This window comes from Pleurodeles waltl, chromosome 5, assembly GCF_031143425.1.
Source record: "Pleurodeles waltl isolate 20211129_DDA chromosome 5, aPleWal1.hap1.20221129, whole genome shotgun sequence".
NCBI classification, from domain to species: Eukaryota; Metazoa; Chordata; class Amphibia; order Caudata; family Salamandridae; genus Pleurodeles; species Pleurodeles waltl.
Genome location: NC_090444.1, coordinates 1774310383 through 1774323299, shown reverse-complemented (window position 1 = coordinate 1774323299; position 12917 = coordinate 1774310383). Strand labels below are relative to the sequence as shown.

General features: G+C 44.5%; 1 protein-coding gene across 1 annotated transcript in view; it reads left to right on the top strand.

Annotated features, from left to right (window-relative positions):
- The window catches only part of PLB1 (phospholipase B1), a 328328-nt gene that overhangs the window by 6913 nt on the left and 308498 nt on the right, over positions 1-12917 (top strand). The window contains exons 3-5 of the mRNA XM_069236215.1: positions 6445-6496; positions 10574-10654; positions 11908-11970. Coding sequence (XP_069092316.1) covers positions 6470-6496; positions 10574-10654; positions 11908-11970 — 171 coding nt within the window. The 5' untranslated portion in view covers positions 6445-6469. The remainder of the gene's footprint in view (positions 1-6444; positions 6497-10573; positions 10655-11907; positions 11971-12917) is intronic.

Genomic DNA, 12917 nt, shown 5'->3' with positions numbered 1-12917 from the left:
AGCCTGTTTCATCAAGGATGTGGTAAAGTCTGAGCTCGGCTCACCAGCATCAGTATCTTCCAATGTGGAAGCCCCGGTTCAGTCCACGGATATCACAAACATTCAGCTAGAGCACCAAGAAGCCCTCGCTACCCATCACCATAGGCCAGAGAAGGGATTTCACAAACATTCACCTAGAGCGCCAAGAAGCCCTCGCTACCCATCACCATAGGCCAGAGAAGGGATTTTACAAACATTCACCTAGAGCGCCAAGAAGCCCTCGCTACCCATCACCATAGGCCAGAGAAGGGATTTCACAAACATTCACCTAGAGCGCCAAGAAGCCCTCGCTACCCATCACCATAGGCCAGAGAAGGGATTTTACAAACATTCACCTAGAGCGCCAAGAAGCCCTCGCTACCCATCACCATAGGCCAGAGAAGGGATTTTACAAACATTCACCTAGAGGGCCAAGAAGCCCTCGCTACCCATCACCATAGGCCAGAGAAGGGATTTCACAAACATTCACCTAGAGCGCCAAGAAGCCCTCGCTACCCATCACCATAGGCCAGAGAAGGGATTTTACAAACATTCACCTAGAGCGCCAAGAAGCCCTCGCTACCCATCACCATAGGCCAGAGAAGGGATTTCACAAACATTCACCTAGAGCGCCAAGAAGCCCTCGCTACCCATCACCATAGGCCAGAGAAGGGATTTTACAAACATTCACCTAGAGCGCCAAGAAGCCCTCGCTACCCATCACCAGAGGCCAGAGAAGGGATTTTACAAACATTCACCTAGAGCGCCAAGAAGCCCTCGCTACCCATCACCATAGGCCAGAGAAGGGATTTCACAAACATTCACCTAGAGGGCCAAGAAGCCTTCGCTACCCATCACCATAGGCCAGAGAAGGGATTTCACAAACATTCACCTAGAGCGCCAAGAAGCCCTCGCTACCCATCACCATAGGCCAGAGAAGGGATTTTACAAACATTCACCTAGAGCGCCAAGAAGCCCTCGCTACCCATCACCATAGGCCAGAGAAGGGATTTCACAAACATTCACCTAGAGCGCCAAGAAGCCCTCGCTACCCATCACCATAGGCCAGAGAAGGGATTTTACAAACATTCACCTAGAGCGCCAAGAAGCCCTCGCTACCCATCACCATAGGCCAGAGAAGGGATTTCACAAACATTCACCTAGAGCGCCAAGAAGCCCTCGCTACCCATCACCATAGGCCAGAGAAGGGATTTTACAAACATTCACCTAGAGCACCAACAAGCCCTTGCTACCCATCACCATATGCCAGAGAGGGGCTAACCAAGGTCTGTATATAAGTGCAGCTGAGCTGTGGCACCTTTCTGTATCCATGTTTTACTTTTTTCCACCAGCCTCTGTCCAGCATACGGCTTTGACCACTGGCCATAAACATTCTCAGTGATCAGGGAGTCAGACATAATGTCCCTGACTCACTCTAAGGTATAAGACCCTGCCTTTCTGTGGAGATATCAGCATATGGCTGGCCTGTGCCCTTGACAGATCCCAAAGCTCATGGATGTTCTGCGTGGCCATTGTGCGTGTGCCGTTGCCCCACATCTCAGCATCTCCCAGGAATCAGACTCCTGTCTGCCCCCTTCAAAACCGTGATCAGTCCCTACCTTGCCATGTACCCATTCACTCTAGCTCACAAGACAGCCAACACTTAAAGTAGTGTCCAACCCTAACCCTAAACTGAGAGACAAAGCGGACTGCATGGACAAACTCTCTGCTAACTCTAATAAGATGCTTGATCTCACTCTGCTAGATTCTTGTTAATCTCCCCACAAACAGTTTTCTTCCTAAGGTTTGTTTGTTGTAACTGTCCTAGAAATCACAATTAGTTAATGATTGTGAACAGTATTGTAGGAAATACTATTTTGGTGGGAGAATTGAAATAATTACAAACCCCCAGTGTGCGGGATGAACTAGTGATCGCAAAAAAATATATATTGGCTGTGTTTTATTTGTGACATATTATTATGTTATTAATGTCTATGTTACCTGTTGTTTGATTGCTAGTTGTACTGTACATGCATGTAAATGGTTACAGTGTTACTAAAGTGTTGTCTGTTATACAAAGTAACAACTTTGGCTGGGCAGTCATCATTCTTACTGGGATAACGGAGTAATCCGAATTCCCAACTTTCATACCACCTCCCATGAGCTAGACCCTGGCTGCTTGACAAAGCTACCACAGACAGACAAGGAGGTGTGGGACGTCAACTTTGCATCACACACCGAGCACACGGTGCCTTGATTTATAGTGGAGCTTATAACTCCAATGACTGACAAAAAAGTCTTGCATCAAAAGCATCTAGCAAAACACCATGCAACCACCTTGTTTATAAAAGTAAAGACACAAAATAGGTACGCCTGGGTAAATTCTGGGTAAACTTATTTGCTGAAGTTGTTAACCCAGTACACCTTTATGCCACAAAAGGCCCCTCCAACCACAAATATTACTCTAAGGGGGAATTAATCTCATCCTAAAATACGGTCCTGGTGTTTGGCACACAAGAACTGGAGATCTCTGGAATATACACAAACATATTTATTTATTTACTTAGTAATTTAATAAGACACATGTACAGTGTGGGTGAATCCGAGTACAAAAAGGAGTAAGATCAATGTCCAACTGAAGAACACAAGTCAGACCTGGGCCCATAGCCCATATGCTGTGATCACTGGCCCTGAGAGGTCAGGATGTTTATTTAGGGAGGGAGGGTGATAGTTCAATATTCAGCAGTTCCACTAGTGCAGACGGTTTTGATCTCAGTGAGGGGCTGAGAGCATTCCAAATTCAGGGACCGTATATGACCAGGGTCCAACCTCCATGTTTCATCCTCTTGAACTATAGTTGTTGGATCACCTTAGCAGCCGATGACCAGAGGTTCCTGCTCAGGGAGTAGCTGTATTGTGGGCCTTTTTTCTATAATTAGGGTTTCCGGTTTTCTGATAAAAACCGATTACAGTCGATAAAACACCCCCAAAGCAGTAAAAGTACATCAATAGCTGGTGCTATCTGGTTTCTACTGAAAAACAAATAACGCCGGATTTTGTTGTCTTTTTACTGCTTTGGCACCCTCTGGTGTCAAACAGCATAAACGTTGCCCCCACTTCTAAGCACCTTTCTCAGATGGATGTCCTCAAATATGACCCACTCAGCCTATGCAAACCAACTTAATATGCCCTTGTGGACATCTGCTATGGTTCTGAGACCCCTAGGACATACTCCCACTCCCGTTTTGGGAACATGGCTCACATCATATGGCTTCATCCCACTTTTGACTGCATGATGTCGCAGTGTAGGGCGAGAGTACTTTCATGACTCCAACCTTCTTCACTAAGAGCGGACACAGCTTTGCTTTCTGAACACTCAGGTATCAGGATTGTGGTACAGAGATCCCTATGCATCTAGATGGCCTCCTATAAGTAACTACACCCAACACTTCTTTTTTTAGATTTAGACTGTGATGGTCTGAAAAGTGTGCCTATAGGAGCTTCCCCCCTTCATACAGAAGGATCCGAGACCATATCATGAACATGTTCAGCGTCAGTGCGCCTTGCAAGGAGGTCCAGGAGCTGGTTTTGGTGAAACAATGTTGCTTTTTGTGCATACACTAACTCAGAGAACTTATGAGTTAGTGCAAAAGCTGCTGAAAGTAGTTTCCTAGTATGTTACAAATAGTGCAGTTTCAGCTAAAACAGGTACATGGACCCGTTCTAAGACAGCAAACTAATGTAAATACAGCCCCGACCACCAAGTTCAACTTTCAGCCCTACTTCTTCCATGTCAGAAGAAGCTTGGAACTTGTAGTGCCAAAACAAGGATTGCCACTCGGCATCACCTGTACCGAACAGTGTGACTAACTTCAATGGAAACATATTCAGTTGCACTCATTCTTTCCCCCATGCTGAAAAATGCACTACAACTGTGCACGCTGCGCAGAATGGAAAGGTGGCGTGTCCTGCGCAACTGTCATGGATGCACGGAAGGTACACAGTCCCCACACCTACATGTTTGGTAAAAATCTATGCATAGAGGTCCCCAAATAAACACAAATCCCACAGACACAGCCCACAAATATGAAATAAATGTCATTCCTGTTGTGAACTGCACATGCAAATGACTCCAGGCATCCTGCAGGGGAAGAAGCTTCTTCACTTCCTTAGCTGCTTCTTCATACATCAGCAGATTGTGCTGCCACCGAGGTCCACATAGCTAACCGGTCCTCATCTAAAGACTTCTTATCAAGCTTCTCCCTATGACCAGGTAGAACAGGACTGTGCCCAGATCAGACAGTAAAAATACATTTATTAGCCTGGTTCCGCCTTTGTATTACAAGGCAAAGAACACGACAGTGACACTGGCCTGCAGTCACTGAGCAATCCTCTACTCAGATCTCATTTCCAAAGGAGGGATCCTTCAGTCCGAAAATAGTTGTTATCTGTCTGAACAACAAAGCAGCAGGGAACTGTGTTAAGTACCCACCACTAACTGTTTTATCTGCTAACTCAAATCTTAATGGGGTGCAAACATACCTCCCTTGCTGTACCTCCTTAACATGGGGCAGGACATGATTTCTAGACAGAGGGTTTGAGCGCAGTCAAATTACACAGACGTGGAGGTGAGAGAAATAAAGTTATTTGAAAGAGCAAAGTCAATCAGAGGGTGTCGAAAAATGTAGAAATAACTGATATGGATTGAATGAGGGAAGAAAGAAAATGAAAGCACATTTATTTATAAGCACTGGAAAAACACCATTCACATCACTATGTATGGAGCAAAAAAAGAATAAATACTGATAACCACTGCTTTTACAAGTTTTGAGAACTTTGGAAAATACTGAAAAAATCCCACCAGAACTCACAACAAATAGAAACAGGAAGCCTACATATAAGGCTTTTTGGATGGTGCTACGAACATTGATTTTGATCCTGGCATTCACTGGTAGTCAGTAGATTAAGACACATGCAGGCCACTTGTTTATATACTGTTTATAGCCCATCAATGAGTGCTTTGGGGAGACCAGTATAAATTATATTAAAACAATCCTAGCAGGACATGATGAGGGCTCTGTTCACTTCCACCTTCAGGTCGCTTTGGAGTAAAGAGCAGGGCAAGCTAGAGGTTGATGGCCAGATTCACTAAGGGCTTCCATTGCCCTTGAATCACATGAGACGATGCAAGGCAGTGCAGGCCCTTAAATGGGATTTACCAAGCCATGCAAAAGCACCTTGTGTGGTTCTGCGTGGTTTAGTAAATCCAGAGTAACGCAAGGCAGCGCATATCGGGCCTTGTGTTATTGTGTGTTTTGAAGGCTTTCAATGGGTGGAGTACGGCCACTCCCATGTATCCACTCGTGGATTTTGACACAATCCCAGATTTACTAAGGTCAGGATTGCATCACAATGGTGTACCTTCCGGACCCAGATGTACCGAAGAAAAATATTGGAATTTCTCCTCATTACTTCCTCTTTTATGCATGCTGCGTTCTGCATCACACACAGAGAAAACTGTCTTTAAGAATGCGTTTGCGAAGGAAACTGTCCCTTCCTTCACAAAAACAATCCTGCATGTAACGCAGGCATCCTTGCACCATGGCGCATGAGTGTCTGCATTGGCGCTACTACAGTGCACCAGTGCAGGGAATGAAGCAGAAATGCAACGTACCTTAGTAAATATGGTGTGTTCCTTCACGATGCAGCTATTTTGACTACACCACTAGTTGCTGTCAAATATTGTACTTCCTCTTTCGCCAGTCAACTTTTTTTCTAATTATGAGGTGCTCTTCCAATTGCAAACTAGAAATGGGCCCCCAAGAGTTTTTGCTCTTGGCCCCATGAACACATCTGACAAGCCTGGGAGGGAGACATGCTTTAGTTCAAAGGAGATGGTAGCCTGGGAGAGAAGGAAACGCGGGGAAGGGGAACAGGGAGGCCCAGACAGTGCAGTGTAATTGCTATAGGGTATCCTGCATTTACACCGGAGAAGGACCCCCCCCACCGTCCCTCCACGCAGATAGGCTCACAGCTAAGCCATCAGCCACAGGTCGAGGGAAGCACATGTGTTGGTGCAGTGTGGATTACACTGTGCATTCTGTCTAATATTAACGAAACTGGGCAACAAGCCACACTAATCAATAGAGGTTCTCCCAAAGCCAAACATACAAACATGGCCATGCTGGGTTTTGGGCGAACTATTTGCACAGCTCCCCTGCCGCGTGAAGTGATGGTTGTCTGTGTTCATGCAGATGAGGTGGCTGCAGCCTTTTACCACAGCCTCCAGTGCCAGGTTCACAAGTGAGCTGTGGAATTCATGCCAACAAGGAAGAAAGCTCTGCTTTTCTAATGGATTTATTGATTTGTGTAATACTCAGTGCATTCTTTTCTCTTCTTCTTTGTGTGTTGTGTATTGTCGTGTAGAGACCTCTGGGTGCAAGCTCACAGAATGGTGGACAGCATGAGGCGAAGCCAGGTAAGGGCTCCAAGGAGGAGTGCTCTCCACATCGAGTGACCACTAGTCCAACGCACAAGCCAGACCTGGCCCTCTCCACCCGGGGCAGTATGTTGAGGTGTAGCTTGGTCAGTCAGATTGGGGGGGAGGGGAGCTTCTGATTTTCCGACAATAAAACTGGCAAATAATGTTTAACTACTTTATACGACAAGCAGGGTGCATGAGAGGGGCCTGTGGGACAGTGGAAAGGGAGAGAATGCTGATTGGTGGGAGCACCAAGAGAGAACATACAATATTTTGTGAAATACACATTTTTGAAGACTTTCAAAACAGAGAGGGAGAGTGTGTGTGCATTTTTGTCTGTGTGAATGTAAAAATTCCTGGAGAAACCCGACAGGCCTCTCACCAGACCCGACTAAGAGCACCTGTATCCAACGATTTATCAGAAAATACAATTATTAGGGGATGATACACCTCATACACCCCCTGAAGCTATGCCCCTGAGTATGTTGTTACATTGGGCAAACTACCAGAATATCATGGCCTGAATATCATTTGACAAAAATATTTTGTCCTAACTATAGTTTACAAAAAATATCACCCAGTTTAATAATAGAAAATCCACATCCAACACAGAGAAATGTTTGCAAATTAAATTTAGGCAATAACATATAGGTTAGGCAAGATTTTTGTTATCAACATTCTGATAAGCAACCATTAGGTGGACGTCTTTCAAATAAGTTAACGCTTTAGCGCTGCCTGGTCCTATGCAGCCATTGTAACCCGCGTGCTTTGCACTCACGCTTATGGGATTTCAATGCACTAAACATAAATTTAGTGTTGCACATTGTTTAAAGTATCAGGAGTGAATAGTGTGCAATGGACATTTGACTTTCTTTGGTCCCTCAGAAATGAATGCCTACAGCTAATGTTAGGAATGTATTCTGACATTTATTTTGTTTTAGAGAGCAGGCTTCTCGTTTCTCTTTCCTAGGTCAGTCAAGGCGATGCTTTTCTTTCCTTGGGGCCCCACCTGCCTAGTTTTCTTAACCAGGTTGAAGCCTCATGTAAACAGACTTATTAATCCTTTAAATATCAATTTGTCAGAAGACAAGCTACACCCACCGGTAAAAGTTTTTAAAGCTCGTCTAGGTTCCAAATACCGTCCTACCCGCAGTTTGCAGTACATCCCACCCCTATGTCTAAGCCCTCGCATAGGGGCATATTTACAAGAGTGTGGCGAATCATAGATGATGCACCACTTTTCTTGCACCCCCCCAAACAACACCATGTGTGCGTCGTTATCTACAATATGACGCACCATGACGCATGTTAGGCCAATAGCGTCTAAAAGTTTTATGCTATTGTGGCACTTTGGTGAATTAGTGACAAAAATGTTGGAGCTAATCCACCACAGTCAAGGAAGGCCCATTGAAAGCAATGGGAGTGTCAGTTTAACACCTGCCTAAGACAGGCGTTAAAAGTGATGCTAAAAATGGCACAGTAAAATCTTGTAGATTTCACTGCACCATTTTTCTCAGCCTCCTAATGGGGAAGTGCCCCCGTTGCATACATTATGCCTGGCGCAGGCAAAAATGTGGCGCAAGGGGTTACAAAGTGGAGCAATGTTTGCATTACGCCACTTTGTAAATATGACATGACGAAAATGCCTCTTTAACTCCACATTAGCGTAAAAAAATGACACTACTGTGGCGCAAGGAGTCGCAAGGGGCTTGTAAATATGCTCTGTAGTTTTTCCATGAAAACTGGCAATGTTCCCTCGCAAGAACTAATTGGCACTGTAGTGCATGCAGCATTTTCTCGCAAGTTAAAATCATTTTCCTTGCAACTTTGAAACTTCCTCGCAACGTGCAGGGACCTTTGCGACCTATGCATAGTATTTTGAAGAGGTAAGTGAAGTTCGAGATACAGCTTGCAAATTCAAATACCCCCTAATTATGTTCCCCAGTTTCAATAACACATGGTTCAACTTTTGAACTTTTTATTCCTGCATTTACTGATAATTGTTTTGAGTCCCTGGTCTACAGTGATGCAGCCCTGCTGGAAAAACATTATTTATGGGTACCAGGTGAGAGAGCTGCAGGCATTATCAGCAAAGGACCTTTATATGTTGTGCAATGGAAACACGCCTTTCAAAGCCTCTTTTGATCAATGAGTTCAAACCTGCATTCCAGAATGTTATTCCATGCAGAGGTAATCTCCCCATTCTCTTGGGTTATACTCATGGCAGTGGGGATTTTCAAGGGGCAACTGGAGCAACCAGTATAAAGGCAAATGATAGTTCTCTTTACCGAGTCCTGCATCGCTAACAATGCCCAGCAATAGGGTTTCTTGAACAGTGCGTGGTTTAATGAAGCATTCTTGAGTTTTGAGATGTATTGTGGTATCAGTCACCAGATGACCACTTTCAAAGACACGTTTCCCTTGAGGTCATCTGTTGTGCAGCCACTTGCCCCTTGGAGGTCAGATATGCAACTAATGTCCAGTTTGGCACTAAGCCACTGCTCTTTCATACTGGTATACATTTATACAGAAATATATGGAAAAATCCAACCTTGAAGAACCGAAAGAGGATCAAACCAAGGATCACAGGGAAGATGTCTGCGTTGAAGGTATTGGCAGGTTCATGTTGTGCATTTGATTTTCAGGTAGTAAATGTCGAAAATGCCAAACAACATAAATGTGAGGCCTTTTCTACCTAATGGTTTATCCCAATCTGGAACATGTCATGAGACCAAGAAGGGTTCTATCCAGAAGAATGATGTTCCATCCTGAAGACTTCCAATCCATAAATGTTCTTGCAAAGTTTAAGAATGCTGATCCCTCTACATAGGATGCTCTTTTCTGCTACTTTGATTTTCACATTTATTTTATGACAACATTTCGCATTATCCCATTTGATGCTTATGTCCCATCACGCTCTTGGCAGTGCAAGTCCTATGACTAAGGTAGACATGTGTGTCTGCTTCTTTCTTCTATGTGAGCTTCATCCCAGTGGAGAGATATTGGCCAAAAATAATCATAAATTGCGCCCTGAAAATCCCTGTTTTTATTACTTATCAAGGAACATGTTTCTGTCTTCCCTTTACTTTGATTGTTTTTGTTACCATCTCCTGTCAGAAAGGGATCTTCTGTATCTTCAAAATTATAATTAGTGAAAATTGAATGGACATAGCCTCACTTGGAACCCTGTAATCTAACCAGCAATTGCCAACCTCAAATGTACATATTCCTATGGAAATAGTGACCCATCGAACTAGTGGTGGATTTTCTGAAGACTGTGTATGTCTTATAGCATTTTTCCACCAGTACACCTGCCTTAGAGTGCCCTCAACAGGAGGCTTGTAGCTCTGCATCCTCGGTAAGAGAAACACTGCTTATCCTAGTAATCAAGAAAATAGATTTTTGTGTGTGTGAAGACCCTTGTGTCTGTTCTGGGAAGATCTAAAGGAGGGGAGGGCACTAGACACTGCTGTGTGTTTGGTCAGTTAAGGACTCTGAGGCCATGACCAAGGACATCCTGTTGTGGTCCACCCCTGCTGTTTTTAGGGATCCCTACCCAGGAGGGATTTTTCTTCTGTGAGGAAAGCTGCAGCAGTGGTAGGTCCCTTCACAGTACTGCAGTTTTGCTGAGTGGGCACCATGTTTAAAGGGCCCACTCTACAAACGTCCTCGTTTAGAGGAAAGAAACTTTCATAGCAGAAGTTTCTTTTCTCTAAAAAAAAACAAGGGGCCCTGAGGTGCATGTGATCGTCATCCAGCACTTTCGGGTCTTTCAGCATTTTCTTTGTGTCTGTCTCCCACTCCTGGTATGGCGGACACAACCGGGAACATTCAGTGATGAACGCCTCCCCCAGCATATGGCAGGGGGACCGTGGTCCTGGGGCGGATGGAACTCTGGGCCAGGGGCTTTCATCAATGGTTCCAGTAGAGGCTCCTATCAGTTTCCCAACTCCAGTAGGGTCAGGGAATCACAGGTTTGTCAACCCCTAAATGAGGCCATAAATATAATGTCCTTTTGTTAGTAGTAAGTTAATGTGAAAGGCACATTTTTAGTTTCTTGATTTTTTTTCTCAGAATGAAGATTTTTCCAATGGTTGGAAATTGGTTGTCATTTTCCTTAATGCCGAAGATCCATGCAATTTCTGCAACACCCAGGTGGGTCAATCAACCTTGTACTCTTCTCGGCTGTACCTGCGATCAGCGTCTATTAACCTTGTACACTTATCAACTGTTCGTACGATCAATTGCTAAACGATGATGGGAGAGCAGGGTGTCGGCGTGTGGCGGTGCATTGAGGGTGGACCTTCAGCAGGTGCCGACCACTGAAGAAAGAGATGTAGCATTCCAATTATAGTGTAGACCAGACTGAGTTAAAAAGGAAGTCAGTTATGCCTAACGCATGTGGCCCACGCTTTGCATATATAGTAGTAAAGTGGGAGAAGTGATGGACTTTTGAAATAACTCAATTTTGTATTTGTCTTCCAGAGAGTGTGATAATCTCAGGTTAAAAAAATGTTTCCCCCCAGGGACTCTCCATCCCAGCCAATAAGGCTAATGTAGGCCAGACACAGACATGCTCTTTGGTTAATGCTGGCCAGACACAGGCACGCTTAAAGTTAATGCAAGCCAGGCATAGACACAGTCTAAGTTCCAGCAGGCCAGACAAAAGCACACTTTTGGTGACAGCAGGCTAGACAAAGGCACACTGTATAGCTATAGCAGGGCATACACAGGCACTTCCGAGGGCCAACGTAGATTAAACACTGGCCTACCCCAAGGCTTATTTAGACCAAACACGGTAGCTCTACACGGCTAATCCAAGGTGGCACAGACAAACTTTACGAGGATTGCAGGCCAAATACTGGCACGGTCTTAAAGTCATGCAAGCCAGGCGTAAGCACACTGTAGGACCAATGCAGGAATGGTGCAAGCGCACACTAAGACTAATACAGATCGGACACAGTCAACCAATAAGGCTAGAGATCTACACACTTTCATGCTGAAACAGGCCATATGCAGGCACGCTATGACGCTAATGCAGGGCCACTGGCTGTAGGACAAAGTTAGGGCACACACAGGTGTAGGCTAGAAAATGGCACACTGAAGCTAATACAAGCCAGGCACAGAACCACTATAAATCCCACTATTTGCACAGACGCACTTGAAGGGAAGGCTAATATAGAGCAGAAACCTTCGCCCTATAAGAATAATGTACACTACATACAGTCAATAGAAAGCACCATCTTCCGCGAAAGCACCGCTTGGCATCTCCGGTTGTGTTTGAGTGCCATGTATTTATTATTGATATATGTGTTGATTTGTGTCTGCCAGTTGGCTTATAGTCTAGGGAAGGTGAACTGGAGTCAACAACCCTTTAAAGATAATATTTGCTTTGATGTATTCCATAGGATGTTATTACCCTACAGAACATGGATAAATTGGCAAGGGTCCTGGATTACTTACAGCAAGAAGTAAGTCACGGTGGTTTCATATTTACTTCCAAATATCTCAACTGAATGAAAAGATTAGAATGTTTGCATTATTAGTTCTCGTGCTATGTGTCAGCTTGTGCATTGTGTCAGTAATTGTGTTCACGTTCCAGGTCTCCTAGTGCTGTGGCATTTGGAGACCGGGAGTGATGTTCACAGGATGCTGGTAGATAGGCGCCATACATCCTGTGCTTAGTTAATAAACACTTTCTTCTTGACCAGCACGAAGCCTCTTGTTCGTCGGTGGGCATACCCCTTATTTTCCATGAACATTTGGCGACGAGGATGGGATAATCTCCGAAACCCACTGCCTATGTGCTGTCGGAAGGATTTTGACAGGTGTTGTGGTGACTCAGTACTGCCTGGTCTTGGGATGTCTGGATGCTGGTTGGTGTGTTACTTTTGCAAGGGACAGTGTAGTCACATCTTCTGTTGCTGGGAGTCAGTGCACAGTCTTTGCCTGGCGCAGCAGTGGTCAGGCAACAGGTTCGGACATGGACGCAATAGATTACATGCCGCCATCTTCCATTCAACCTCACTACATATTCAAGTAAACATCGTAAATGCGTGTCGCGCATTTTAGTAGTAGATCATTTTGCATTTGGAATCCTGATTTTAATGAGCTTCAAGCACATTTATAATAGAAATTATATTCTACCCTCGGATAAGAGATTTTCTCCACATGGGTGCCTTAGAGAGAAAGTTATTTATCTCGTGCATTCAGGACATCCTGGTGTCACCTCGACAAAGCAAGTTCTAAGACAATCTTTTTGGTGGTGAACTATGGATAAACTAGTTGACAGTGCTACTGATTCATGCAGGAATGTTATTAACAAATAAACATTGGAAAGTTAAGGATATTCCTCCTATACCTGTTCATTTTCCAGAACACGCTTGGGATAAGTTAGCGCTGGATTTTATAGGGCCAA